The 25,564-nt window shown below is 40.6% G+C and overlaps 1 protein-coding gene across 3 annotated transcripts in view; it reads left to right on the top strand.

Annotated features, from left to right (window-relative positions):
• Positions 1 to 20,067, top strand: part of mcc (MCC regulator of WNT signaling pathway) — a 185,819-nt gene extending 165,752 nt beyond the window's left edge. For all 3 annotated transcript variants that reach the window (XM_017702946.2, XM_017702949.2, XM_017702948.2), the window contains 4 exons: positions 2,278 to 2,487; positions 13,646 to 13,737; positions 15,713 to 15,835; positions 19,400 to 20,067. In XM_017702946.2, the coding sequence (XP_017558435.1) occupies positions 2,278 to 2,487; positions 13,646 to 13,737; positions 15,713 to 15,835; positions 19,400 to 19,580 (606 nt within the window). In that variant the 3' untranslated portion in view covers positions 19,581 to 20,067. The remainder of the gene's footprint in view (positions 1 to 2,277; positions 2,488 to 13,645; positions 13,738 to 15,712; positions 15,836 to 19,399) is intronic.
• Positions 20,068 to 25,564: the final 5,497 nt, after the last annotated feature.

Below are 25,564 nucleotides of genomic sequence, written 5' to 3'. Positions count from 1 at the left end.
GGCAGAATGGTTCTCCCTCTTGTCCTGATGCTCAGTGTAATACTTGCTAACACTGGCATCTGTTAGCTAATGTAAAAGAATTGGCAGTAAGTTGTGACCCTTATAGACATTACTTACAGACTCACACAGCACATATGTACACACTTATTAACAACCACCTGGAATACTTTAGCAATGACCTAGCAACACCTTAGCAACCACCTTGGATGCCATAGCAGTGACCTAGCCAACCCCTTACCATCCTAATGCATACCATAGTAACAGCCTAGCAAAACCTTAGCAACCACCTGGGATAACATAGCAACACTTTAGCAACCACCTGTGATTTTATAGCAATGGCTTTATCAAGCCAACTTTAGTTTAGTTCAGAAAGGTTCTGTATAGAACCATCTACACCAGAACCGTTTAGTGACACAAAGAACCCTTTAATAATGCAGATAATGAATGAGTGGAGAGTGAAGTGGAGTTTGATTGGTTATTTTCACCTCTCAGTTATTCATGTGTAACTAACCCAAATAAATGATTCTGGTAATCAAATCCATTTCTCTCTGTAGGAAATAGAGATGATGGAGAATGTCAGTCATTCTTGAGCTTTTTCAGTCTAATTCACCCAGTGAAAGCACGTCCTCTCACTCTGTTTGAAAGGTCCTGGATCTGGTCCGAGATGAATTTCTCCCTGAAGCTCAGAGATGTTTTACAGCTGTGGATCTGAGTCAGCAGCTGCACGCATGACTCACACTGTCTTCTATTGGTTTTCAGATTTTTTGTAAGTCACACATAGAGAAATCTCTCTGACATTTTAGAAGAAAGTAGGTTTTGAACCTTATCTCAAGCCTTTGCTGTCAACATGCTGCTGTTAGGTTTGATGTGATTAAAGGGCATATGGCAGTGTGAGCATTGGGAGTGTTTGTTGTCATTTGCTGGATTACAAAAATGTACAAAGAATCTGTGCATTCATGCACAACCTTCTGGTATCTATTTGATACACTATATTTCCAAAAGTATTCGCTCGTCTGCCTTCACACGTGTATGAACTTGAGTGAGATCCCATTTTTAATCCATAGGGTTTAATATGACCTTGGCCCACCCTTTGCATCTATAACAACTTCAACTCTTCTGGGAAGGCTTTCCACAAGGTTAAGGAGTGTGTTTATGGGAATTTTTGACCATTCTTCCAGAAGCTCATTTGTGAGGTCAGACACTGATGTTGGACGAGAAATCCTGGCTTGCAGTCTCTGCTCTAATTCATCCCAGAGGTGTTCTATCAGGTTGAGGTCAGGACTGTGGAAGCCAGTCAAGTTCTTCTGCACCAAACTCGCACAGTCGTGTTGGAACAGGAAGGGGCTGTCCCCAAACTGTTCCCAAAAAGTTGGGAGCACAAAATTGTCCAAAATCTCTTGGTGCTGAAGCATTAAGAGCTGCTTTCACTGGAACTAAGGGGCCGAGCCCAACTCCTGAAAAACAACCCCACTCCATAATCCTCCCTCCACCAAACTTTACACTTGGCACAATGCAGTCAGACAAGTACCGTTCTCCTGGCAACTGCCAAACCCAGACTCGTCCACCGGATTGCCAGATGGAGAAGCGTGATTACTCACCCCAGAGAACAAGTCTCCACTGCTCTAGAGTCCAGTGGCGGCGCTTTACACTACTGCATTTGACGCTGTGCGTTGCGCTTGGTGATGTAAGGCTTAGATGCAGCTGCTCGGCCATGGAAACCCATTCCATGAAACTCTTTACGCTGTTGTTGAACTGATCTGAAGGCCAGCAATATTACATATAAAACTCAGACAACATGTATAGGTTCACTGGATGTTTTAGATAGTGACTATTTTTGCAGTATAGATATTGTGACCCTGGTTCCTATAACAGCCATTGTGAAGAAAATCTGAATGTAATTTACTAAGTCTAAGGTCGAACCCCATTTCTTCTTTTTACCCCTACCTCTTGTTTTCAATACATTTACATACTTTACATATTACATAATACATATACATACTTTAGTTACATTTATGGCATTTGGCTGACGCTCTTATCCAGAGCCATTTACAGTTTGAACATTTTACACAGGTAGGCGAAGGTGGTGTTAGGAGTCTTGCCCAAGGACTCTTATTGGTGTAGTGTAGGGTGCTTGCCCAGGTGGGGATTGAACCCTAGTCTAAAGTGTAGAAAACAGAGGTGTTACCCACTACACTAACCAACCACACTCTCCGCCACCTCATTTTTGTTACAATTTAACAGGCTTCTTTCTTTTTCTGTCTCTCTCTCTCACTGTAGGAGGAGATGGCAGAGCTGAAAGCTCAGCTGTATCTGCTGGAGAAGGAGAAGAAGGCTCTGGAGCTGAAGTTGAGCACACGCGAGGCACAGGAGCAGGCTTATCTGGTGCACATCGAGCACCTAAAGTCTGAGGTAGAGGAGCAGCAGGAGCAGCGCAGGAGATCCCTGGGGTCAACAGGCAGTGCTGGAGCCAAAGATAAGAGCGGGAAGGTCAGTCTGGATCTCCTTTAACTGTGCAGGCAACTCAATCACCTAAATATTTGTGACTTGATGATCCTTGAATTTGCTTAAGAAATCAAATTATCAAGGTAAAGTTACGTTCAACCAGGAGTGACTGTGGGAACCACAGTGGTAAGTGATGGTGACAAACTCAAGTAGGAAATTGGCTGGTCATCCAATTCACCTTAGTACATGCTGAAGAATAGCACTCAGGCCAGGTGACCTTGATAGGGAACACATCATTCAAGGACTGTTAGCATTTGTTGGCTGATTTAGATTCGACAATGAAATTAAACCCAGCCAAGTTAAACTAGAAGTTAGCAGTTAGGCGGTAGAGAAAAGGAACAGCTCTGCCGTGGCTAAACATAGTGTAATATTTTCAGTATTTACTGTGTCCACCCTTTGCTTTTATTACAGATTTCATTCTTTTCAGGTTGCTTGCTTTCAGTTTTTCGACCTAACCTGCAGGGATATTTTTCCACTCTGACAAAGTTCAGTCTTAGAAGGTAGATTTTCTACTACTCACAATTCAAGTGATCCCAAACACACTCAGTGATGTTGAGGTCTGGACTCTAAGGGTGGTCAATTCACTGTTCTGAGAACAGCAGCAGCTTCATTATTTCATTTGCAAATTTCTTTCTCTCAGTAACAGCTTCTTGACAGCTTGACATCCTTTCAGACCTACAGTGCTGAGTTATCTTCTCACAGTGGAAGAATGGACAGAAACACTTTTGGGGCTTGGCCTCTCTCTCTCAAACTCAGGTGTTTTTATCTGATGGGGACATTGATGGTTTTGTCGGTGGTTGCTTGTAGTCTGATTTCCTCTATAGCTTGTAATCATTTTTTGAACTGGAGCAAGTTACAATAGCCATGCAGGGTTATTACCTGATAATCCATACAGAGCATTCTGAAGTACAAAGAATTACTGCACTGTTCTTCTGGGAAAGAAACATCATTCACTGAACCTTTGATTAATGTTTTGCATAGATTTATTATTTCCTCCCTTTTTTCCTTTTAGAAAAGGCCCAGATTTTGTTTGTGTTGAGTCTTTTCCCTGCCTGACTGTTGGTCATGGTCATCATTCTTTAGAGAAGCTCAGTGTGCCTGAAGTGGGAACAGCTGGTATGTGTTTAGCAGCTGAGAGAGCATGTGCTGGTGGTGAGATGTTTTAGGAAAGACTTTGTTTGAGGCACTCACTTGACATATTCTTCATTTTATATAAAATAACATCTCATATAATGTAGACAGAGCTATTATGAATGGCATCAAAATTAATGTTTAAATGTTTTATTTAATATTCCATGTATTCTGGGATAAATAAGAACATATCAAATGAAATTCCATAAAGTTTTCAGCCTCGCCACTTTTGAAATATGAGGCATTCTGATTACTAAATGTAGTTGTTTAACGTCCATTTTAGATGTTGTACAGCTTGGTTAGCGATTTTTGCATCATCATTCTGGACATGTCTAACATTTTTTTTCATTTTTGTGCAATTAGTTATTGAACTCCTGAAATCAGAACACATTTTCTGTCCTTACATTCAGAAGGAAATCAAATTTCCATGCTGTGTTGCATTTCTGAGTGAAACATCGTACAGGGGAGGGTTTCTGAGCTGAAGCGTGTGAGTGGAGTGGAGCAGCAGACATTTCCGCTCCTCGCTGAAAGCGTTTCTTTAATCACTCCAGCTCGGCTCTGGATTTTCTATTTTCCACTCTTCACTCACAGGTCAGAGAAACTCTGTTCCATGTCTGCTGCACATGATCCATCCTTATGTGTTGAATGTATGAACAAGACACTACACATTTATATAACATTATTAATTACATTAATAACAGAGTTTATGGCCATTATTAAATGAAAAACTAGTTGCCACGCCGGCTTTTTTCGTAAGGTCCAGGCTTGAAGAGACACCCAATCACAACCTAGAAATCTGCAGAGGGTAAACAAATGCATGTGCTTTGAACATGCTATTCTTTATCATCCATGCAGCAAAGTAAATGACACAAAACTAACTCTGTGAGTTTTTTCCGTAGAGCTTAGTTGTGATCTGTGAGAATTTCAAGTATGTAGGTCTTTTGAACAGCTCTGCGTATGAGTGGCCATCACGTGTGAGCTGTAGCAGCCACTGCTACATCACTCATGTCATGCAGAGGTAGTCAACGTTGGCGGGGGGAAGTACGGTCTGGCTCAGGGGATGGAGCGATACTGGAGCGGTTTCAGAGTGACAGAGAACACAGACACACTGGCTTTCTGAAAAACTGCTCCACGCTCTGAGCAAAATCAGGTCGCTCCGCTCCAACTCCGCACTGCTCACATGCTCTGCTCTGAGCTTGCTGACCGTTTGCTATCAGTGATAGGTGGGGGTGGGAGGGGAAGGTGAAAAATTATAGTATTGGATAATATTACTTTTTCTCACCTACTGGCACACACGGACATAAAAAAAATCAAAAACATGTTTTAGAGACAAGCCAAAGTCACTATATTTTGATGGAAGATTATAGGAGGATAAGAATTTTGTATCCTAAATCATGTGATGAATTGTGCTTAATATGACTAGAAGCATGAACTAGCAGGGGATCGAGGACACACAGTGTCCTTAATGTGACGTATGCTGCTCTTATGTTAAAAGTTATTTGACTGCTAGTGGCGCCCCCATGTGGAGAATTTTCAGCCTGCTCATTGTGAGTTAGTAAGATAAACTGAACTCAGTATAATATAGAGGTTACATTGGCATATTAGTATCATTTTCAGGCTTCCCACACATCTTGGAAAACCTGGAAATTTAAAGGAATGGAAAACAATTTGCTAAAACGTGTGGAAGAAAATGTGGAAGGATTCTCAGAGGGATTTGCAGCATACCGAGTATTTAGGTTTGCATTTTTATTTTTTTGTTTGCGGAGAAAAAAATAAGTTTGGGGGGAAACGTGAGGCTCACTACCTAGATCCGGTGTGTCAAGCACAGGGCCCGTGGGATAAGTCAGGCCCGTGACACAGTCCTGTTTGGCCCACAAAATGTATTCTTAGTAGCCCTTTTCACCTTTTCAGCCCTTTTCACACTTGGACAGTTTCAATGTGTGAAGTGGACTCAGGTCGCTGAGTCATGGTTTCTTTTGCATATGTGAACATGCCAAATGAACTCTTCCCTCCAAACAGCCCCAAAAACAAACCAAACTGAGACCACTGAGTGGTTCGATGGATTTGTACATTGTGAAAACAAAACAGCCCCAGTCTCCTTTAGCTTTGCTTCATGGTGAAGACAGTTAGCAGGTAAAAGACACCATGGATCATTTATAAGGTTCTACTCAGAACAAGTCTGTTCGTGGTCGGAGACAGAGCGAGTGAACTGAATTAACGAAAATTCACCGCTGACGTGGAGATTTACCAGGTGGAGCTCAGTGAGGAGCACAGCCCAAAACGGCAGACCCCCAGGGTCATTTTTCCTATTTTTGCACTTCAGCCAATTGTTTCAGCGCAGCCAGTGGGAGAACAGCAGGCGGGTCTGGAAGGTTAGATTTATCAGAGAACGCTGCCCACTTGGCGAGAGCTGTACACAGCATGAGTGCTGCGAAAGTGGTATGAGATCTCAAAGGACAAGAAAGAAAACTGAGTCCTCTTTAGAGTTCACTTACATTGTGGGCCCAAAATGAACTGAGGTCATTTGCAGTTGGTTCCCTTCCAGGTTAACTTTAACAGAACTCAGTTCTGTTCTTTTAAAATGAACTATATGTGAAAACACAATAAGATGAACTACAGTCCCCAGCATGCACTGCAACATATAATGTGTGTTATGACCCCCTACTTTTTTGAATAAGTATTCAGTGCCTATTTTGCTGTTGCAGTTTTAGCATATTTTAAATAAACAATGGCCAGTTCGGGTCATGGCACAATGTTAAGTAAAAATGAAATAAAAACACAGCTGGACCGTCAGATTTGCTGAGAGTTTTTTTTAAAATGGCTCTTTAAGTGGTTGAGTTTGACACCCCTGAGCTAGACCCTGTCCCCTAGCAGAGTCAGTCCACATAAATCTACTCATTTTACTTACCTACCTTTGTTTTCAGAGTTTACCAGGATATTGTCTTGCTTTATTAGGAGAATCTTACTGATCTTAGAATCTTACTAATTTTGCAAACGAGATAAGGCCAAGAGACTAAAGCTGGGTGTAAAGATGACTTTTAAAATCTTAACAGATTTCAAAAACAAAGATCATCGGTCTTTATAGATGTTATAGGTGTATTTTTATCATGAGAGCAGTCAGTAGTCAAAAAGAGGGTAGAACTCACATAATTAGTATAAGCTACCAAGAAGTGCTCAGGTCTCACTGTAATTGTGTAATAATAACTGAGCGAGAGTGAACTGGACTTTTGTGCTTTTGTGCACACACAAGAGGCGTAGCGAAAAAATGTAAACTGGGGATGAATTTATTGTTTGAATTTGCATTGTATTTGAATTTATTGTATTGAATTTTATTGTTTGGGAAATGCAGATATGACCGTGAGAGTCTTTAATTTCTGGCTGTTATCTGAATTATTTGTTGTGTTACAGTGCTCACGTCTCATTCTAATAGATAGATAGCTAGAGAGATAGACAGACTGACTGACTGACTGAAAGAAAGAAAGAACTTTATTGGTCCTGGAGGACAATTGCAGTGTTTCAATAGCAAGACATATAATTGCACATAAACTTACATACACTATGCAGAAAAAGAGACAGATTGTACTTACAAGACAGCAGGCGCTGAGTGGTATGAGGTGAACTAAAAGCACATCTTATAGACATAACTAACTCAGAGTTGCATCAGTATTGTAGTGTAAAGTAAAGTGCATAGTGAAAGTGTCATTACAGTAATAGTTGTGATATATTGCACAGTCTGTATTAATCAGAGAGGAGATACAGTGATGTGGTTCAGCACAGTTCAGACAGCAGAGGATCAGTACTGACTCTGCATTAAGGAGAACTGTTGTAGAGCCTAATAGCAGGGGGTAAGATCTCACACAGCTCTTTAACACGGTGCAGCTGTAACAGATGTCCACTGAATGTGCTTCTCAGTTTATCCATTCTTTGGAAATCGTGAGTCATAAGCATTGAACATTTAAAAAAAAAACGGCCTCTGATCGCTCAAGAGAAGAGTGACTTATTTCTCCTCTCACCCTTCCTGATCATTTGTGCTGGTAATTGCTTCCAGTCAAGCTCCCAATCTTGAAAACCAGGTTAAAAACCGGGTTAAAATCAGGCTAAAATTTGTGCACGGTAGGTCCATATATTTGGTTTTCATATATTGTGCATGTATTGTTTTCATGCAGTGTTAAAAGTTGAATTACTTGGGGTTGAATAATTGAAACTACCATCCTTTATAAGTATAAATGAATAGACCCAGCTCTGTATGGGTTCTACTGAACTGGATCAAAGTCGTGTGACTCTATATCTTAATATTTATTTTATTAAAGCGACGATTGAACTTTCCATTTTGTCATTACAAAACATTATCAAATGTTTCTGTAGTGACATTTTAATATTTTAGCTAATCTTTGAGCGCAGTACATGACAAACACAGTTTTGAACAGTTTTTTCATTAAAATTCCTGATGAACCCTGATAAATCTAAATTTCAATTTAGAAGACATTTCACTTTCACTACAATTTCACTTTAAAAGTAATCAAATCTTAAGAAAAAAAATACAAAGTAAAAAAAATTATTGCAACAGTTGAAATGTTTAGGTTCAGGAAAGCAGCCACTTCCCAATAGAAAGCGCCCTATAAATGATGAGTTTGTATATATTTATCTTATTACTGTCTTTATTAATGCTTTGAGTTTAAATAGATTATAACATAATCCTTGTAAATATCTAAGATCTGAAATTGTAAGTGATTTTAACATTTTTTACTGTAGGAGCGTTGTTTGAACTAATTCAGTAGAACGGCCTTTCTAGCTTAGTAAAGCTTGTGCTAACTGATTGTGGAATGGTTTGTGGAGTTTCACTAAGGGTTTTGTTGTTGACTTAAATATTAAGGTTATGGATACATTAGAATTTAATTCTAATAACCTTAGTAAAGTTCTGGAACCTGATTTGTTGAACAGAATCGTGAATCTGATCTAGACTTTTTCTTAGGATTTTCTCATTAACAAATTTAAGAAAAAACTCAGGAAGATATCGGCTGGTGAGGTCCATTGATTCCCACTAAACTATAAAAATGGTATATATGGTATAGTATAAATGGTAGTTTATGTTATGGAGACACGGATGTTATGAAGTTGTGGATCATCTTGGCATTTCTCAGTAGGCTGGAAGGATCTCTCTGTTTTCAGGCTCTTTTGGAGTTTGTCTTCATCACATCTCTGCTATTCTCTCACATCTGCAGCTTCAGAAAAATGCTCTCTCACTCAAAACACACTTTCAGAAATGCACTTCTTTCATCCTGTCCTCCCGGATCTCTCCACCTCCTCCTCTTTCACACTCAAACACACACACACACGGGACTCGAGACCCAGTCTGACCCTGAACACTGAATTATTGAAGCCACTGAAGGCTCACCAGCAAACCTGAGAGCTCAGAATAACAGCTCTCTTCTCTTCTCTTCTCTTCTCTTCTCTTCTCTTCTCTTCTCTTCTCTTCTCTTCTCTTCTACTCTTCTATCCTCTCCTCTTCTTTCCTGCTCTCTCCTCTTCTCTACCCTTCTCTTCTACTCTTCTCTTCTTTCCTCTCCTCTCCTCTCATGTTCACTCCTCTTCTCTTCCCATCTCCTCTTCTCTCCTCTGTCTCTCTCCTCTTCTCTTCTTTCCTCTCCACTTCTCTTCTTCTCTCCTGTTCTCTCCTCTTCTCTCCTCTCCTGTTCTCTCTTCTTCTCTTTCTTTCTCTTCACTTCTTTTCTTTCCTCTTCTTCTCTCCTCGCCTCTCCTGTTCTCTTCCCTTCTCTCCTCTCCTACTCTCTTCTCTTCCCTTCTCTTCTTTCCTCTCCTCTCCTCTCCTGTTCTCTCCTCTTCTCTTCCCTTCTCCTCTCCGGCTCTCTTCTCTTCCCTTCTCTTCACTTCTCTTCTGCTCTTCTCTTCTTTCCTCTCCACTCTTCTCTTCCCTTCTCCTCTTCTCTCCTCTCCTGTTCTGTTCTCTTCTTTTCTCTTCTCTCCTCCCCTCTCCTCTTTTCTTCTCTGTTCTCTCCTCTTTTTTCCTCTTCTCTTCTCCCTTTTTTCTTCTCCTCTCTTCTTTTCTCCTGTCTTCTCTCTTCTCTTCTCCTCTCTTCTCCCTTTTTCTCTTCTCTTATCTTCTCCCCTTTTCTCTTCTCTTCTCTTCCTTTTTCTTTTCTTTTTCTCTTCTCCTGTTTTTCTGCTCTCCACTTTTTCAGCTCTCCACTATTAAACTCGATCGTCAGTTAGCTACGTCAGCTAATCCTAACCCTCGTAGCTCAATCACAGAGCTTAAGAAGCTTCCGACGCCAAATATGTCTTGGCTTAACGGTTGATTTGCTGAACAGAATCGTGAATCTGATCTAGAATTTTTCTTAGTATTTTCTCATTAACAAATTTAAGAAAAAACTCAGGAAGATATCGGCTGGTGAGGTCCGTTGATTCCCACTGTATAAATGGTAGTTTATGTTATGGAGACACGGATGTTATGAAGTTGTGGATCATCTTGGCATTTCTCAGTAGGCTGGAAGGATCTCTCTGTTTTCTGGCTCTTTTGGAGTTTGTCTTCATCACATCTCTGCTATTCTCTCACATCTGCAGCTTCAGAAAAATGCTCTCTCACTCAAAACACACTTTCAGAAATGTCCTCTTGTCTTGGTTTATCGACTGCGTTTGGGTTAAGGAGGGAATTGCTGGCAGATTCTGGCCGAGTGTTTGCTGTGAGAACGTTGGAGACAGAGATGTGAGAGTAAACTCTGATCGTGGATCGGCGCTGTGCTCAGAACACGCTGTGATTGGTTTATTTCTGTGCTGTTGGTTTAAGGAGTTTAAGAGTACGAGATCCGTTTTCTAGAGTGTTCTTTATGCCATGTGAAATGGATCCAGGCTGGTTTCGAGGAAGTGCTTTTCATCTTCTATAAATGCCTGTTGAAGCTGCAGCCCTGTTGGGCAGCATCCAGCTCAGCGGTCATCACACTGTTGTTTATGGAATTCCTGCTGCTTCTTAATTTTCACATTTGTGAAGGTGTCTGAATGTGAAGGCTTTGAAAGGTAATTTATTTGGACGTGTTCTCTGTGTTACTGAGAGTAAAGGGGGCTGTGAAAGACGTCGGGCTCTGATGTTATCAGAGCTTTTTCCAGCTATTGTAAATGAAGCACTGACCTGCAATGTAAAGCCCCCCCCCCCTCTCCATCTCTTTTTCTCTGTCTCGTGTCCCTTCCTCCCCACCTTTCTCTCATTCTCTTTTGTTTCTTGTCTTTTTGTCCTTTTCTCTTTATATTAAGCACATATGCACCTAAAATATAAAGCATTCATTAATTGAGTGCTTTATCTCTTATAAAGAGGCTCTTTATTCGCTCTGATTGGATCAGCTCTCTTTAGGATTGTTCAGAATTGCTGAGTAAGCGTGAGTGTATCTAGTTACGAGCTCCGCTGGCCCCTGACCAGACAGGAAACGATCAAATATTCACACATAAAAAACTTATTAACAGCAGATTCTGGAAGCAAAAATCAGTTTCAACTTCCTGACAATACACAATAAGTATCACAGTATTTGCTGTGTAAAACTACGTTTACGCAGGATTCAGACCTATTTAGTATTACATATTCATCACTTGAGTCGGGTGGGGGACAGAATTTCAGGCTGCTGACACCTTTTTTTAATTAAATATGCTGTTGTTGCCCTTGTTAGTTTTTTACACCAGCTCCTCTTTAAGTACACTATACTTTACACTAAGTGCAAACATTTGTTGATACTCATGATCTTTGATGCATTGCCACACATAGAAGCAGAAAATGGCCCAATCCCATTTCACCCCTTGCCCTTACCACTTAGCTCTATCCCTTCGCTTTCAGCATTCACACCTAGGGGTAGGGTGTCCCGATTTTTGTTGAGATAGAGGCATAGGGTGAAGTGGAGGACTACATGGCTCTCCGTACAGACGTTCTTTCAGACACACTCCAGAGTAAAAAGGAAAAAAGAGCATAATGGCTGCGCGAACGATCAAGGAAACCCACAAATGATTAAATTACAATAAATTACAATAACCACTGTATAATCTCAGTTTAGTGTTATTTCAGTGTGTTAGGGTCATTTTCTTCATAACTGGCATACAAAAAAATTCTAGCAGTATGCTGATGTCACGTTAGCTAGCTAGATAAAATTCCTGTTCCACCTTAAATGCAGCAGTTCAAATGCCTGAGGAGCCAGAATGTAACTGCTGCACCGTTTAAGGTGGAACGGGAGCATTCCAGCAAGAAGCTGGCGAATTTCTGACTTCAGCTTCTTATCACTGAAGAATTAGCAGTGGGCGATAATAATAATAATTTTCGCATCCCCCCTTTTGAAGCATAGGATTGCCTAAATGTAATTAAAGCCCAGTAGTGAGGAGCTGAACTTTACCCTCCTCTGCTCTCTCTGCAGACCGGCAGGGTCGCCTACAGAGCAGCACTGGTAGCTGTTAATGAAGTAATGTTCTTTTTTATTTGAGGGTCCCATTTCGTAGGGAAGATTTCAACCACTGTCCCTTGTAACTCAGTACCAAGCGGCAAGCTGACACTCGAAAAAACAAGGGGCAGGGATATATATATATATATATATATATATTAGATATTATATAAATAGTTTCAGTTAGCAGTTTGTCTGTTTTTATTCACTAGATGCACCTTTTAATTACAAACCTAAAGTAGCAAAATTTGTCTTAGATTTCCAAATGTTTGTCTTAGATTTCCACACTTAATGCCCTCCAACTGATGATAGCTCAAACTCAAGTAAACAAACAGCACTCACTGCTGCCCTCTAGAGGTGTTACAGCACCAGTCAGAAGTGCTTTGGTTATTCTTTATAAACTCAGGACGCATCTCTTCTGTTCTTTTATTCATAGGATTTCGGGTCAAGCCACTTGATGTAAATGGCCCCAATTTACATATTGACTGTTTTGACATGAACACAAGATTGTGAAAGTGTAACAACTGTGAAAAATAGTAATGATATATACATTTGCGATCAGGCGATTGTCTAATAATTGTGATAAGTCTAATGGAGGTATGAGGTTATCTTACAACAGCTTATTGTGATGTTACTTATCACATCACCCACCCCTGCTACCTGATGCAGGATCTTGTATGGGATGTTAACTGGTCTGTAGTAACCACGAGAAGGATGTTAGGATGGGTATCACCCTTGTTTTCTCATCCCCTCTCACTCTCGACAGAGTGTTTTGGTTCATGAATCTGTGTCAACTCTAATATCTAAACCCATTTATCAGTGAGAGGAGGAGGTGCACGTACTGCTTAACCCAGACCTGCTGGCGAATTCCATATAAGTGTATATCTGTGACAGTGTGAGTACTCTCCTGCATGTTTATCCTCAATTCTGCGCTGTCTGTCACTATCTTATCTCTCTCTCTCTCTCTCTCTCTCGCTCTCTCTCTCTCTCTCTCTCTCTCTCTCGCTCTCTCTCTCTCGCTCTCTCTCTCTCTCTCTCTCTCTCTCTCTCTAATGGAAATGGCTCTGTATGTGTTTCCCCTGCTGGGATTAAATCACCAGAGAGTTTCTGCTTTTCCTCCAGTGCAGCGGAGCACAGAGCGATAAGCCATCTAACATTTGAACAAATGGTGGAATAACAAACTTCATGACCTAAACATGCTTTATGCTCTGTCCTATAAATCTGAATGTGAGACAGATGCCCCCTAGTGGCTAAATGCTGTTAAAATCACAGCGACAGTGGGAAATGTGGGAATATTAAATTAAGTAGGGCTGCTGCCCCAATAGTAAGTCTATCTGTTTGTCTCTCTGTCAGTTTTTCTGTCTCTCGGGTGGGCACGGATGGGATTTGCCCATTTGTGAAATTATGCAAGATAAGATGCAAATTTTGGTCGGTTGTGGGATGGTTATTAGGGCCAAACCGATTTGAAAATTTGTGGCTGATACTGAATTCAGAAAACCAATATTATTGTTCTATATGTCCTGTTATATACGTCTATATTAAATTGATGTTATGTTCAAACTGACTTTGGGTCTTCTCCTCAGGACTCGGGGGATCCTTCAGCCGTTAATGTGTCTGAACTGAGGAACCTCAGTGACAGTGACCTGGCAGCAGAACTCACCAATGCTCTCCGGAGGTGGGGAAAACACACACATACACACACACACACACACACACACACACACACACACACACACACACACACACACTGTTCAGCCCTACATTAAACTCCACACATCCTTACCTCAGCACTTCTCGCTCATGTAGCTCAGGATAGATAAGCCTTATAAACCTGGCTGCATCTGTAAGTAATAGGAAAATTACTTACAGGCTTCATGACACAGATCTTTAATCTCCATAGATCTGCTCTTAGAAACTCCTCTTCAGATGGAAAACGTCAGTGATTGTGGTTAGAGGAGGGTGTGTGTGTGTGTGTGTGTGTGTGTGTGTGTGTGTGTGTGTGTGTGTGTAATGCAATATCAGTTGGTTTCAAAATTGCCTGGTGCTCCTCAACACATCGTTTCACATTCTGGCCACTAAAGGTTTTCCCTACGGTACAGCATGGTCACAAATCTGAACCCTGAATTAGCAGCACTACGTCCATTTCCCATCACACACTAGAACCATGAAAGTAAGTGGAGTTCACTTCAGCTTGTGTGGTTACATGACTGTAGGGAAAAACACTAAAGTCACAGTTTGTTTTTATATGAGAGTCACAGACTCTGATTCTGACTCCAGTTAACACCACATCATAATTTTGTGTCAAATATGTTTGAGCAGTCAGTAGTTTGCACTATTACTAGCTCCACCTTTATGTTCTGGCTCGAAATGCTTGGGTAGGGTAAAACGCTTCAGTTGCCGGTGGAAAAACAGAAATGTTTTGTACATTATGCATATACATGTAAACTATTATTCCATGTGTGAGAGCCTGTTTGGTCAGACATGGAGTGAATTGTACCCAATTAAATTTTATCAGACTTTTTTTGTCAGACAAACATTGACATGTGAAAGCTTCTTTTTTGAACTCTGAGCCTGTTTTTCCCAGCCTGTCATAATGGCAGGGCTACTACAACATGGCTTTACTGTTAGTGACAGTGCTGATAATAAAAACACTGATAACAATGAAAAAAGCAAATGAGAAAGTTCAGAATCGAGTGGAAGAAGCAGTTTGTTTTGCTGGAGTATGATTTTGAGAAGGATGTCGGTTTCCATGACAAGCAGACATTTCCGGCATTTGGCTGACAGTCTTATCCAGAGCGACTTACAATTTGATGAGTTTACGCAGGTAGGCGAAGGCAGTGTTAGGAGTCTTGCCCAAGGACTCTTATTGGTATAGTGTAGGGAGGTTGTCCAAGCAGGGGATTGAACCCCAGTCTACTGCATAGAAGGCAGAGATGTTACCCACTACACTAACCAACCAGATGCCACACCTTCATTCCCTACTGTGAGTAACTTGTTTACACAATATTCGTGGCTGTGACTTTCAGCACAAGAGCTGTTATTTTGCAATGATCTTCAGCGTCTGGTGGCCTGAGTGTCCAGAGCAAATGTTTGTACCCTATTACTACCCTCTTGCTACCCTATGGGGCAGTCGTGGGTTAGAGGTTAGGGAACCATCCCTGCGAACACAAGGTTGCTGGTTCAATCCCCTGTGAGCACACACATCAACAGAATTCTGTAATAATGCATTTTGTTGTTCGCAGATGTTCTTTATAAGGATAGTAGGACATGACTGAGAGGTGTGGCCAGGTGTCAGCATGCCTGTGAGGAGCATTGCCCAAAACGGCATTAAACATATTTTACATAAGGACCCAGTTGTTTAAACCAACGGCATTCATGATTATATGATCAATAACTGCTGCCAAAGGTTTTATATTCTTAGGTACTAAAGTTATATTTACCTGTAAAGTTATTTCAAACAATTACTTGTTTAATCATTTTCATCCCAAGATTGTTCTAAATGCTTATTGTCAAAATATGAGAAATTAGAAATCGATGCCAGTGTTTAACAAAACAAACAAAAAACAAGTGACACCCAAAAAGCCCATTTTCAGCAGCCTGCAAGTGTTGGGGACTCCATTGACCACTCTTGTCTCTGGATGTGTTTTCAGGGAGAAGAAGCTGAAGAGTCGTGTGCAGGAGCTGGTGGCAGCGCTGGAGCGACTGACCAAGAGCAGTGAGGTCCGACACCAGCAGAGCGCAGAGTTCGTCAACGACCTCAAACGAGCCAACAGGTGACAAACACGCCACGCACCGCTCATAACTGCCCTCACTGCATGGGTGGAATTTACTTTATGGGCGTAGTGAGAAAGCCTGGGTAAAGTCTACAAACCCTGCATTAATTAAACGCATAATATCGTAAATATTAGGGGTACATTTCCCTTGTTTAAGTTAGCTAGCTTGCTATTGTGATTGACTCCTAGCTAAGCTAGGACTTTTCTGCTTAACATACTCTCTGTCTAGTGAGTCACCAGCCGCTTTATTACTATAAAATCAATTAAAAATATTGTGTTAGTGATTTTCTAGCATTATTTAATTATTGATCAAGCACCAACCTTTTCAAGTTGATACAAAAACTGTTGCTGATATATTTGTTTGAGTAAAACAACATGCAGCTACTTTTATTTTTGCAATAAAAATGTACAAAAATTTTATTTTTAGTTTTATTATGAAACTGTTATGTATGTTCTGAAAGTTCTGCATTTTAGGCCGATCTAGGAGCAAACTTACAAACCAAGCTCTTGACCAGCTGCAGTTGATCTTATTGTGTGAATAGAAGTGTGTTTCAGCACCCTGTACTGAAGCTGTCTCTAGTGCAGTCACTAGGGTTCCACGGTAAGGATGCCCCCTAGTGGTGTGCGTGTAAAGTCTGCGATGCATCCACATAAGCCACCCAGGAGCTGGATTTATGGCTCTAATCCGACAGCGCAGCAGTGTTAATTTTGTCTTTGTGTGTGTGCTGTCAGCATGTGTGTGTTTATAATGACGAGCGGCCCTCTGGGGATGCTGGAGGACATTGGGGAACGTTGCTTTGTATGTGGTTAACAGTCTGAAGGTGATGAATGCATGTGAGTGGGTGATCAGGGCTGTGCTGTGATTAGTTAAGTGCTGTCTCGTGTGACTGAGACATTGAATATTTTAAGGAATTGGCTCTCATGACTTGGTGAACTGGATCCATTCATTCCTGCCACAAGCAGAGCCGGAGAGCAAAACCAAGAAAAAGCTGTGCGTTCTGCTTTATGTGTGTATAATCAGGCATGCTGCATCACTTATGGGGTAGTTGTTACTGTTCTTACTGTTCTTAACCCTACACAGCCACAAAACAAGGCAAGGACTATAGTGAAATTTTATGTATATTTTGTATATTTGTATATTTAGTAAAATCACAAAAAAAGAATCAAATCTGTGCTCTCAGTGGATTTGTTTTCTAATTCTGACTTGCTGTATCCACTGCAGTGTCATGATTAAACCAGTGATTTAGTCTTTTGCAGAATTTTACCACATTTTATATTTTATTGTAGTTTTTGTCAAACTTAGTAAATAAATAGAACTTGTGCGCTAGAAGACTAAAAGGATGTTTAAACTTTGCATGTGCTGTAGCTCTATTTCTCTGGAGAAATGAACAAACTCTAATAAAAACAGATGCTTAGATCATTTCTGCACACACACGTTTTAGTTTGGTACAGTTACACAGAATGACATGTGAAGTCAAGCACATTCAAACATTTTCTTCTGGGAGTGTAAACATTCTCTAGCTGCCAGCATTTAGGCTAATAACAATCAACCCAATAAACATTACACCGGACACTCTTTGATCTTTAAAGTGATAATTCTGTAAATACTAGTTTACAATCTGCGCCCTTATTACAGAAACTTCTTAAGTCTGAAGTCTTATCTGTTTAGTCACCATGGCAACTTTAGTCAGGACTCAGTTTAGAACAGAAGCTATTCTTAAGAAGCAGTTCTTAAGTTCACAATCTTATAAATTAACTCCAGATAAAAAACAGTGTTACAGAAAGACCCTAACTAAATTTCCTAAATACTGTCCTAACTTTCAGATAAACCCCAGAGCTTCTTAACTTCTGTTTTAACCGTCTGTTTCTGTTGTCTTGTGCAGTGACAGACAGAATAGTTCACTGTAACCTTTACCTACATTGAAAACAGTGTTTTGACCCAGACGCTGCAGAGACTCCAACATCCCCTCTTATTACCTTTGTGTGTTAATGTTGATGAAAACTCATCAGATAAAATATTATGGTGGTGGTGAATAAAGAGCTAAATGTGTCTGTTTATTAGGAGGAATAACGTTAAAGCGTTTGGGAAACTGAAACTGGAGAACAGCAACACTGATAAACAGTATGAAGCGCTGTCGCAATATTCTTTACCTTCAGTTTATTGTGGTTTCGTTTTTTTTACTTTATTTTGGTCAGTAACAGTAGCGAATGTTAGCGGTCTGGCTAACTAACTCGACTATTTTGATGACATGTTTACTTTTCAGCTGTGCGCATATGGTCAGTTGCTAGGCAACGGACATGACAGTTGACAGTCAACTTCGATCGCATAGTCTAGTCTAGCTCGAGATAAGATGCTGTAAAATAAGATTCTTAAGTCGAGATCAGATTTGCTTCTGCAATACGAATATATGAAAAATCTTATCTTGACCTGTCAGATCTTAAGATAGGAAGTCATACAGTGGTCATGTAGTAGTGCTTGAAGACTTTACCCAAAAGAGTGAGAAATTGATCAATAATACTGCTTATACTGCCTTGAGCCTGAGCTCAAGCTCTCAATACGCACCACTACAGTCATCATTAGGAAGAGCTTCTGTTGCTTTTTGTGACATGTTTTAATGTGTTTTCCCCTTTGTTTCATTTTTTTGTATGTTGGCCCTACATTGCGTAGATGTATACAGTGGCCTACTCTTATTCTTGGCTGATACTTGCACATGCAAATTTGAACAGTGGGTATCAGTCAGTCTGTCAGTCAGTCTGTAAGAGGCAGTCTGGTTTGGCAGTTTAGCAAAAAACAATATTTAAATGCTTAAGGACGGATTGGCAAGAGAAAAAAGAAAAATCTACAGGCTTTTGAAGAGGAAGTGTAATGAAGTAAAAATATAAATCTATTATTTATAAAATATAAAAATTATATATAACTTATAGTTCCAAAATGAATGTAGTAATAAAGTACAAAATATATATCTTCACTGTCATAAAATCAGTTTTTTATATATTTTAACAGCATTTAAAAATGCCTGTTACTCTCTATATTGTGTGAATAGTATATGATGATTAGATCAATAGAAATAGTCCAGAATGTTAATATTACATTAACAGAATGTTACAAATCTTTGCTGGTATCTAATATTTTTCATGCAGAGCCGATGCCACATTAATGGTTCCAAAATATAGGAAATGAGTGTAAATCCACCTGAATTAGCATTGCAGAGAAAAAGAACATGTATTTGAGGATTACAAATGCAGTAAAATGAATAAAATGCAGATATTTAGCAGGTTAGCCATCATCACCTAAACATTCTGCTTCTCCAGTAACGGACAATAAAGACGTCATCAAATATGAAATATTAGTCAAATCTAAACAACAGATGTGGGACCTTTTTTAAGTCAATATCTGCCGAGCCTGATGTGAAATCTGATATCATTGTGGACCCCCACCTATAAAGTTACAATTTCAGAGATCAAAGGGTTCCAGTGCAAAGAAATTAGGTCAAGTTGAACAGGAACTAACAGTAATCTAGTAAACAGATGAGGTATAGTTGGTCTGTGTGTTTGTGTTCACAGTAACCTGGTAGCAGCGTATGAGAAGGCTAAGAAGAAGCATCAGAATAAGCTGAAGAAGCTGGAGTCGCAGATGATGGCCATGGTGGAGAGACACGAGACGCAGGTGCGCATGCTCAAACAGCGCATCGCTCTGCTGGAGGAGGAAACGTCCCGGCCACACACCAACGAGACCTCCCTCTGATACCCACGTACACCCATGAGACCATGCTCTGAAACAGCTCTGACCCCAGATCACTCTCATAGCTTTGGTTAGGACCTCCAGTTGAGCTGTCCATGCTTCTATACCTTCTTCAGCAGGTGCTACACATGGTTGGACAAGCTTCACAGGACATTGACTGAAATCCGATGTAGTCCGATTCATGAAAAACTGCGGCAACGAGACACTAAGTAGCGTTGAGTCTAGAGTTTAAACTGCAAGCTGGAGTATGTTATTGTAATTACGCCACGACACAACAGCGAATTTGCCACCATGCTCAAAATAAATCTTCATTCAAAATAAATCTTGGTCAAATTTGAGCAAGTCAGACAAATATGACTGATCAAGACTAACTCCATTATTTCCATTAGAGAGTTTTTCCATTTAAAAAGCAGTGCACCTTGTTCTATCTATACGAGTGATGAAATGAGTTTCATCAGAATATATTTATTACTTTCAGCAATTCATTACACATCCAATATTTATATATATATATATATATATATATATATATATATATATATATATATATATATATATATATATATATATATATATATATATATATATTATATATTAGTGAAAATGAATGGCCTCGGACTCGGACTGTGTCGCGTCACTGCCAGTGTGAATGCAGGGTTAAGCTTCAGCTCCTCCATGATTGGAGGCTCTGGAGGGGATGTGGAACTTTCCACTGTGCTGTTCCTTTTGTTAGTTTGCTACTCATTGATTTATCTATTGGTCTACTGAAAGCTCTGTCCAGTGTAGTCTGAGGACAGTGCTAAAGGTTTAACTTTAAAACTCATTTAAAAGCTGGGTCTCAACAAGTGGACTCCAGTCGTGGTCTCTGTCATAGTAGCATGTCAAGCGCATCTGCAGCTGTGCTTCAGCCTGGAACTACAGAACTTTGACAGTTGTAGGAGTCAATGTTCTGTAAAGCTTGTCCAACCTAGCAACAGATGCTATGAAAAGCTGCATCTGTGGGCAGAGAATGGATAGATCAGTTGATTCAGCTGGAGACTTTGACATTCACAGCAGGTCCATGGCCACAAGCTGTCCATCTTCAGGTGGAGAAGCACTGCCACAATTTGCTGAATATGGTGACCACATCAGAAACTTCTCAGAGACAGCAGGTTCTGCGCATAACCAGAATGTGTTCTGTATATCCAGAACCGAACCAATGAGGAGCAACAAGTAAGTCAATGCATTGAGGTCCCATTCCCTTTTGAATTTGTACCCAGTGACACCTTTCAGTCCTTCAGGGCACATACAAGACTGAGCCCATGCTGTAACCTGATTGGCTGGAACACTCGCCTTGATGGCAGTGACAGACGTCAGTCGATGCTGGAGATGTTACATGAAGCGTCGTTTGGAGACCTAAAAGAAAACCTGTGCAGGCATTAATGAACATAAGACCTTCAGCTTGGTCCAGTATTTCAATGAACAGTTGAACTGTTTACTATCTCGTTTTACAGTATTGGACTGCAAACTCTTTCAAGCTTCCAAGATTTGTGAAATGTTTGGAGGAAACTTTCAGGAAATTCATCATACAAAACGAATTCTCTACATTATTCGACCATCTTAAAATGTGTCTTTTAGGACGTAACAGAGACTGGTATTGAGGATCTGGTGAAGACGTTAGTCGTGCTAATCCGTAACCAACCATTGTGGAGAAACAGTTCTTCCTGATTTCTGCATGGTGATCTAGACTGGAGTGAAATCCCTTCTCAGAAACAGTCATTTGTGTGCATGAACGAGTCACAACCAGTTCACATAGACCTTTTCCTTCAGTCAATGGAGAAAATACAGCACCATAATAACATGAGATCATACAGGCCTGTGTACTGATTTCTGATGAGCGTGGTCATAGAAACTGAGCCAGAGGTTCGTGCAGTTCAAACACAGCTAGTTTCTGTCTTTTCAGTGGAACAACTATGGTACAGTAGGTTGACAAAAAACGTAAAAAGCTGCAGGCGCCATATTCGGCGTGCTGTAGAGATGCACCGATACAGGAAATGTGGGCCGATGCCGTTATACAATACTCTATATGTGCATACAGTATTGTGCAAAAGTAAGAGACAATCATTTATTGATTTATTTCATTTCCAGTCAAAATGATTATTTACTACAACTGATTCCTTTTCTAGTGTCCACTCTTTGCCTTTATTACAGCTTCTGTTCTTTTCGGGTGACTAAGTTAAAGAAATCTCCAAAGTTCAGTCTTAAAAGTTGGTTGTATTTTCTGCTTCTCATGATCCAAATAATCCCAAACACATTCAGTCATGTTGAGGTCTGGACTCTGGGGTGGTCAGTGGATTGTTCTGACAGCACCAGCAGCTACTTTGTTAGATTTGTAAGTTTCTGTCTTTTCTCAGCAAGAACTTCTTTACCGCTACACATCCTTTCAGACCCATAGCGCTGATCCGTCTTCTCCCAGTGGAAGGATGGACAGAAACACCTGTGGATGTTTTCAGATCTGAAGCAGCTTGATTTTCTCCCCTCTCTCAGAGATGAAAGCTTTAAGTGCTGTTTATCTGATGGTGGCAATGTTCGTGTCTACCAGGTTTTCCAGGTGGTTGTTAGGAGCCCCAATTTCTCTGACTCTCTCCTTCCTTATGTAAGCAGATTATCTCCTCAGAACTATCTCCTGAAAAAGAAACTTTCTGGCCATTTTGACTGGTCATTAAATAAGTGAAGGGTCTCTGACTTTTGCCCAGTCCGGTATCTTCCAAATGCCAATACTGAGACATAGTTACAAAAAACAGAAGTTGGGACTAAATGCACCTGGATTAGCAATACAGAGAAATCGAATGTGTATTACTGTAGGGTTACAAATGCAGTAAAACCAATAAAACAGAGATATTTCAGTGCAGCGTCGCAACATAACCTAAACATTCTGCTGTTCTGGTGAAAAATAAATACTTTCAGGTTGGTTTGAAATACCAGTCAAATCGGAACATGCCCACTGCTGATACCAATACGATTCTGATGTCATCTTACATCCCTAATATCTAGCGAGTGGGACACGGTAGGGGTCACTAAAATGTACTAATTTAGAGAAATCAGTAATAATAGTTGTAATAGTATGCACACACGCATACCCAATACAGAAGAATGTGATGAATATTCAAAAGCAATATGTCTGTGTTTGATTGAAGTAGAGATACAAGTTCCTGTGCAGCTGTGCAGCTCTGCAGCTGTTAGCTGGTGAACAGCAATAAGCGATTTCACAGTCCACACAGAAACCACACCATAATCAGCACTGCTGTCATTTTCAGCTCACACTATACTCTATACTATAAATTATTCTCTGCTCCGCCCACAAATGCATAGTTCTAGCAGTTGTTTTTGAAGACTGACAGGCTTTACTGAATACTGAATACTGACGGACCCCCACTCAGTCTAATGAATGTAGCAGTTTAGATTCACAAGGCAATGTTGAGACTCCAGTTAAAGCTGGACTGTGTCGAGGCTCAGCAGCTTCCAAGCTTCTGCAAATTGAAGCCCACTAAAGCTTTCTTTGGTTAAATGTCTGTATATTGCAGACGCCAACAACCCCGAGCAAGACCACCACAGCCCACAGGCTGGAAAACTGAAATAAGAGCTAGAATAATAAAGTAATATTAAAGAAATTATTTTGGGGGAAAAAAACAAAAAACTAGACTCTCCTCACAGGATGACTTTTCACAGCCATACAAAATAAATAATATTTCTGCTGAGCCCTTCTGGTGACGTCCCGTGTAAATAAACATAGGTGTGGGAACGAGAAAATTTAAGTTGTGGCTACAGCTTGGTAAGGCATGGGAATGGGAAAATGAAGCCTTGGCCAAGGCTTAATAAGGCCTGATTTCGTTTCCACGCCTTAGTGTCACCAGCGGGGCTCCGTACGTTTCAAATTTATAGCGCACTGAATTTTTTGGACTGAAAACTCATTAGAACGTGTGAAGCTGCAGCAGCAGCAGGAAGAGCATGAATAGGTCAGCCCGCCGTCTCTGCTCTGCTTAAGAAGCCGGACAGTCAGTTTTCCGTTTCAGACAGGTTGTGACTGAATAGGGACTGTGAAAATCCCGTTTCCTGATGTAGAGTGTAAGACTGGAGTAGTCTGTGGGCCGCAGGTCCTCATTTACAGCCCGGGAGATTCTGCTTAACCATATCTTGAGGGGCGTTAAGGAGTTCTTCACTCAAACATGCAATAATGCATCAGTTACTCATATGCAACAGGGTTATTTTCAGACTAGCATTTACATTTTAATGAGGATTGAGTGTCTGTTGGTCAGGTGAACTATTTACACTTAGGAGTTTAAGACCCGTCTTGGAATGAAGGTGCTGATGTAGGATCAGTTTTTTCTGCACATTTTCCATCTTAAGTCCTTCATGAATAACAGTGATGGATAAAAACTTCATCCCAATCAGTGTTTTACTGTGTGCTGTGAGCATCACAGCTTCCGTAAACATTTGGTCAATAACTGTGTGAATCTCTAACCGCATCATATTTAATAATTGCAAAAGGAATATATAGCAGTGTAACCGTGATGACGTTCCCTTGTCCATATCGTGCAGCCCAGTTAGGAATCGGCGCCTTTTTCCGAGCTGCTCTGCTCCGACTCTCAGCAGCGCTCTTCATGCACACAAATCCCACAGAAACATGTCTGCTCCTCCTCGGACTGCAGAAGCACTTTTTCCTCGCACCGCTGGACCACATCACCACATTGCCTTCTGACAGACCTGTGTTTGTTTCTTTTTCTGTAAAAAGCTGAACCTCCTCAGCGGCTGCTCCTGTGCTTCCACAACACGGTGAAAACTCCCTCGGAAACCCAGAAGATGCTGCAGTCAGAAATGTTGCTGTTTACAGTTTGTTTTTTTTCTACAGTGTTACCCCTTTTTAGGAATGAAAGTCCTTTTTTGTGTAAAAAGCCCCAAAATAGTCCAAATATGAGGTCACAATTTCTAGACCCTGAAACACTTTTTAGCCGTCATTGGCTTCCGTTTCTAGTTACGCTGTTAAAAACAGAAAAGCTAATATGTAAAAGATGAAGCTCATCTGTTTTTATTGGCTCAGTACTGCATTAGCCTTGTTAATCCAGACCAAGAGTCCAGTTACTGATACTGACAGCCGTAGTTTCCTTTCTGAAAAACAGAATTTAAGGGAGGCCAATTTTCTGCTGATGTGCGAGTCCATGTACTACTCTGTGATTGTTTCACATCGAGCCGAGACAGATGAACATCAAGGGTCCGTGTTGTAATTGTTAAAACACAGTAATATAAGCAGTGACTGATCTTGTTAGGTTTCTGGATGTATTTCTGGGTTTAGCCAAGCTAAGAAGTGCTTTAAGTGCTAATGGCTTTAGTAATCAGAGCTCTAAAGGCCAGAGCACAGAACCAGCGTCCTCCAACGAGCGTTCTAAGCAGCCAGCTTGATACTGTAGCATAGAATAAGAACTGACAAGACAAACAACTCTGAGAACGGGGAAAATGTTCTAGAGCAGTGTGAATAGGTGGAATGACATTCTAGTTTGAGAAGAGCATTCTAGAACATTGAATTGGTAGGACATTCTAAAACAGTGTAACCTCAGAATATTCTAGAAGAGTAGGACTTTCAAGAATGTTGGGAATAGGTAGGGGGACATTCTAGAACACAAAGCAGGCGAGAGAACGCGCTGCAGTTGAATGGCACCGACTTTTTTTAGACCGTTGGCTCGGTGCTCTGGCCTAGACGTGGCTCTGCACAGGCTGTCGAGACGCCTCAATACAAAAAAGTCCACTGTTTGAGTTCCGAGTCTTAGCGTACAGCAACTCCACTGAACACCATGTGCTGGAGGGAAATGGGTGGGTTTGACAGCTGCACCCAATTTGCACAGATCTGTTTTTTGAATCAAATCTTTGCAATCATTTTTTTTATTTTAATACAGAATGTATTTGTTTATATAATAAAGAAATAAAGCAATTTAAATGTATATACAGATGAGTGA

This window comes from Pygocentrus nattereri, chromosome 23 (genome assembly GCF_015220715.1).
Source record: "Pygocentrus nattereri isolate fPygNat1 chromosome 23, fPygNat1.pri, whole genome shotgun sequence".
Lineage (NCBI taxonomy): Eukaryota > Metazoa > Chordata > Actinopteri > Characiformes > Serrasalmidae > Pygocentrus > Pygocentrus nattereri.
Note: the sequence above shows the minus strand (reverse complement) of the source record. Positions and strands in the feature narration are given on the sequence as shown.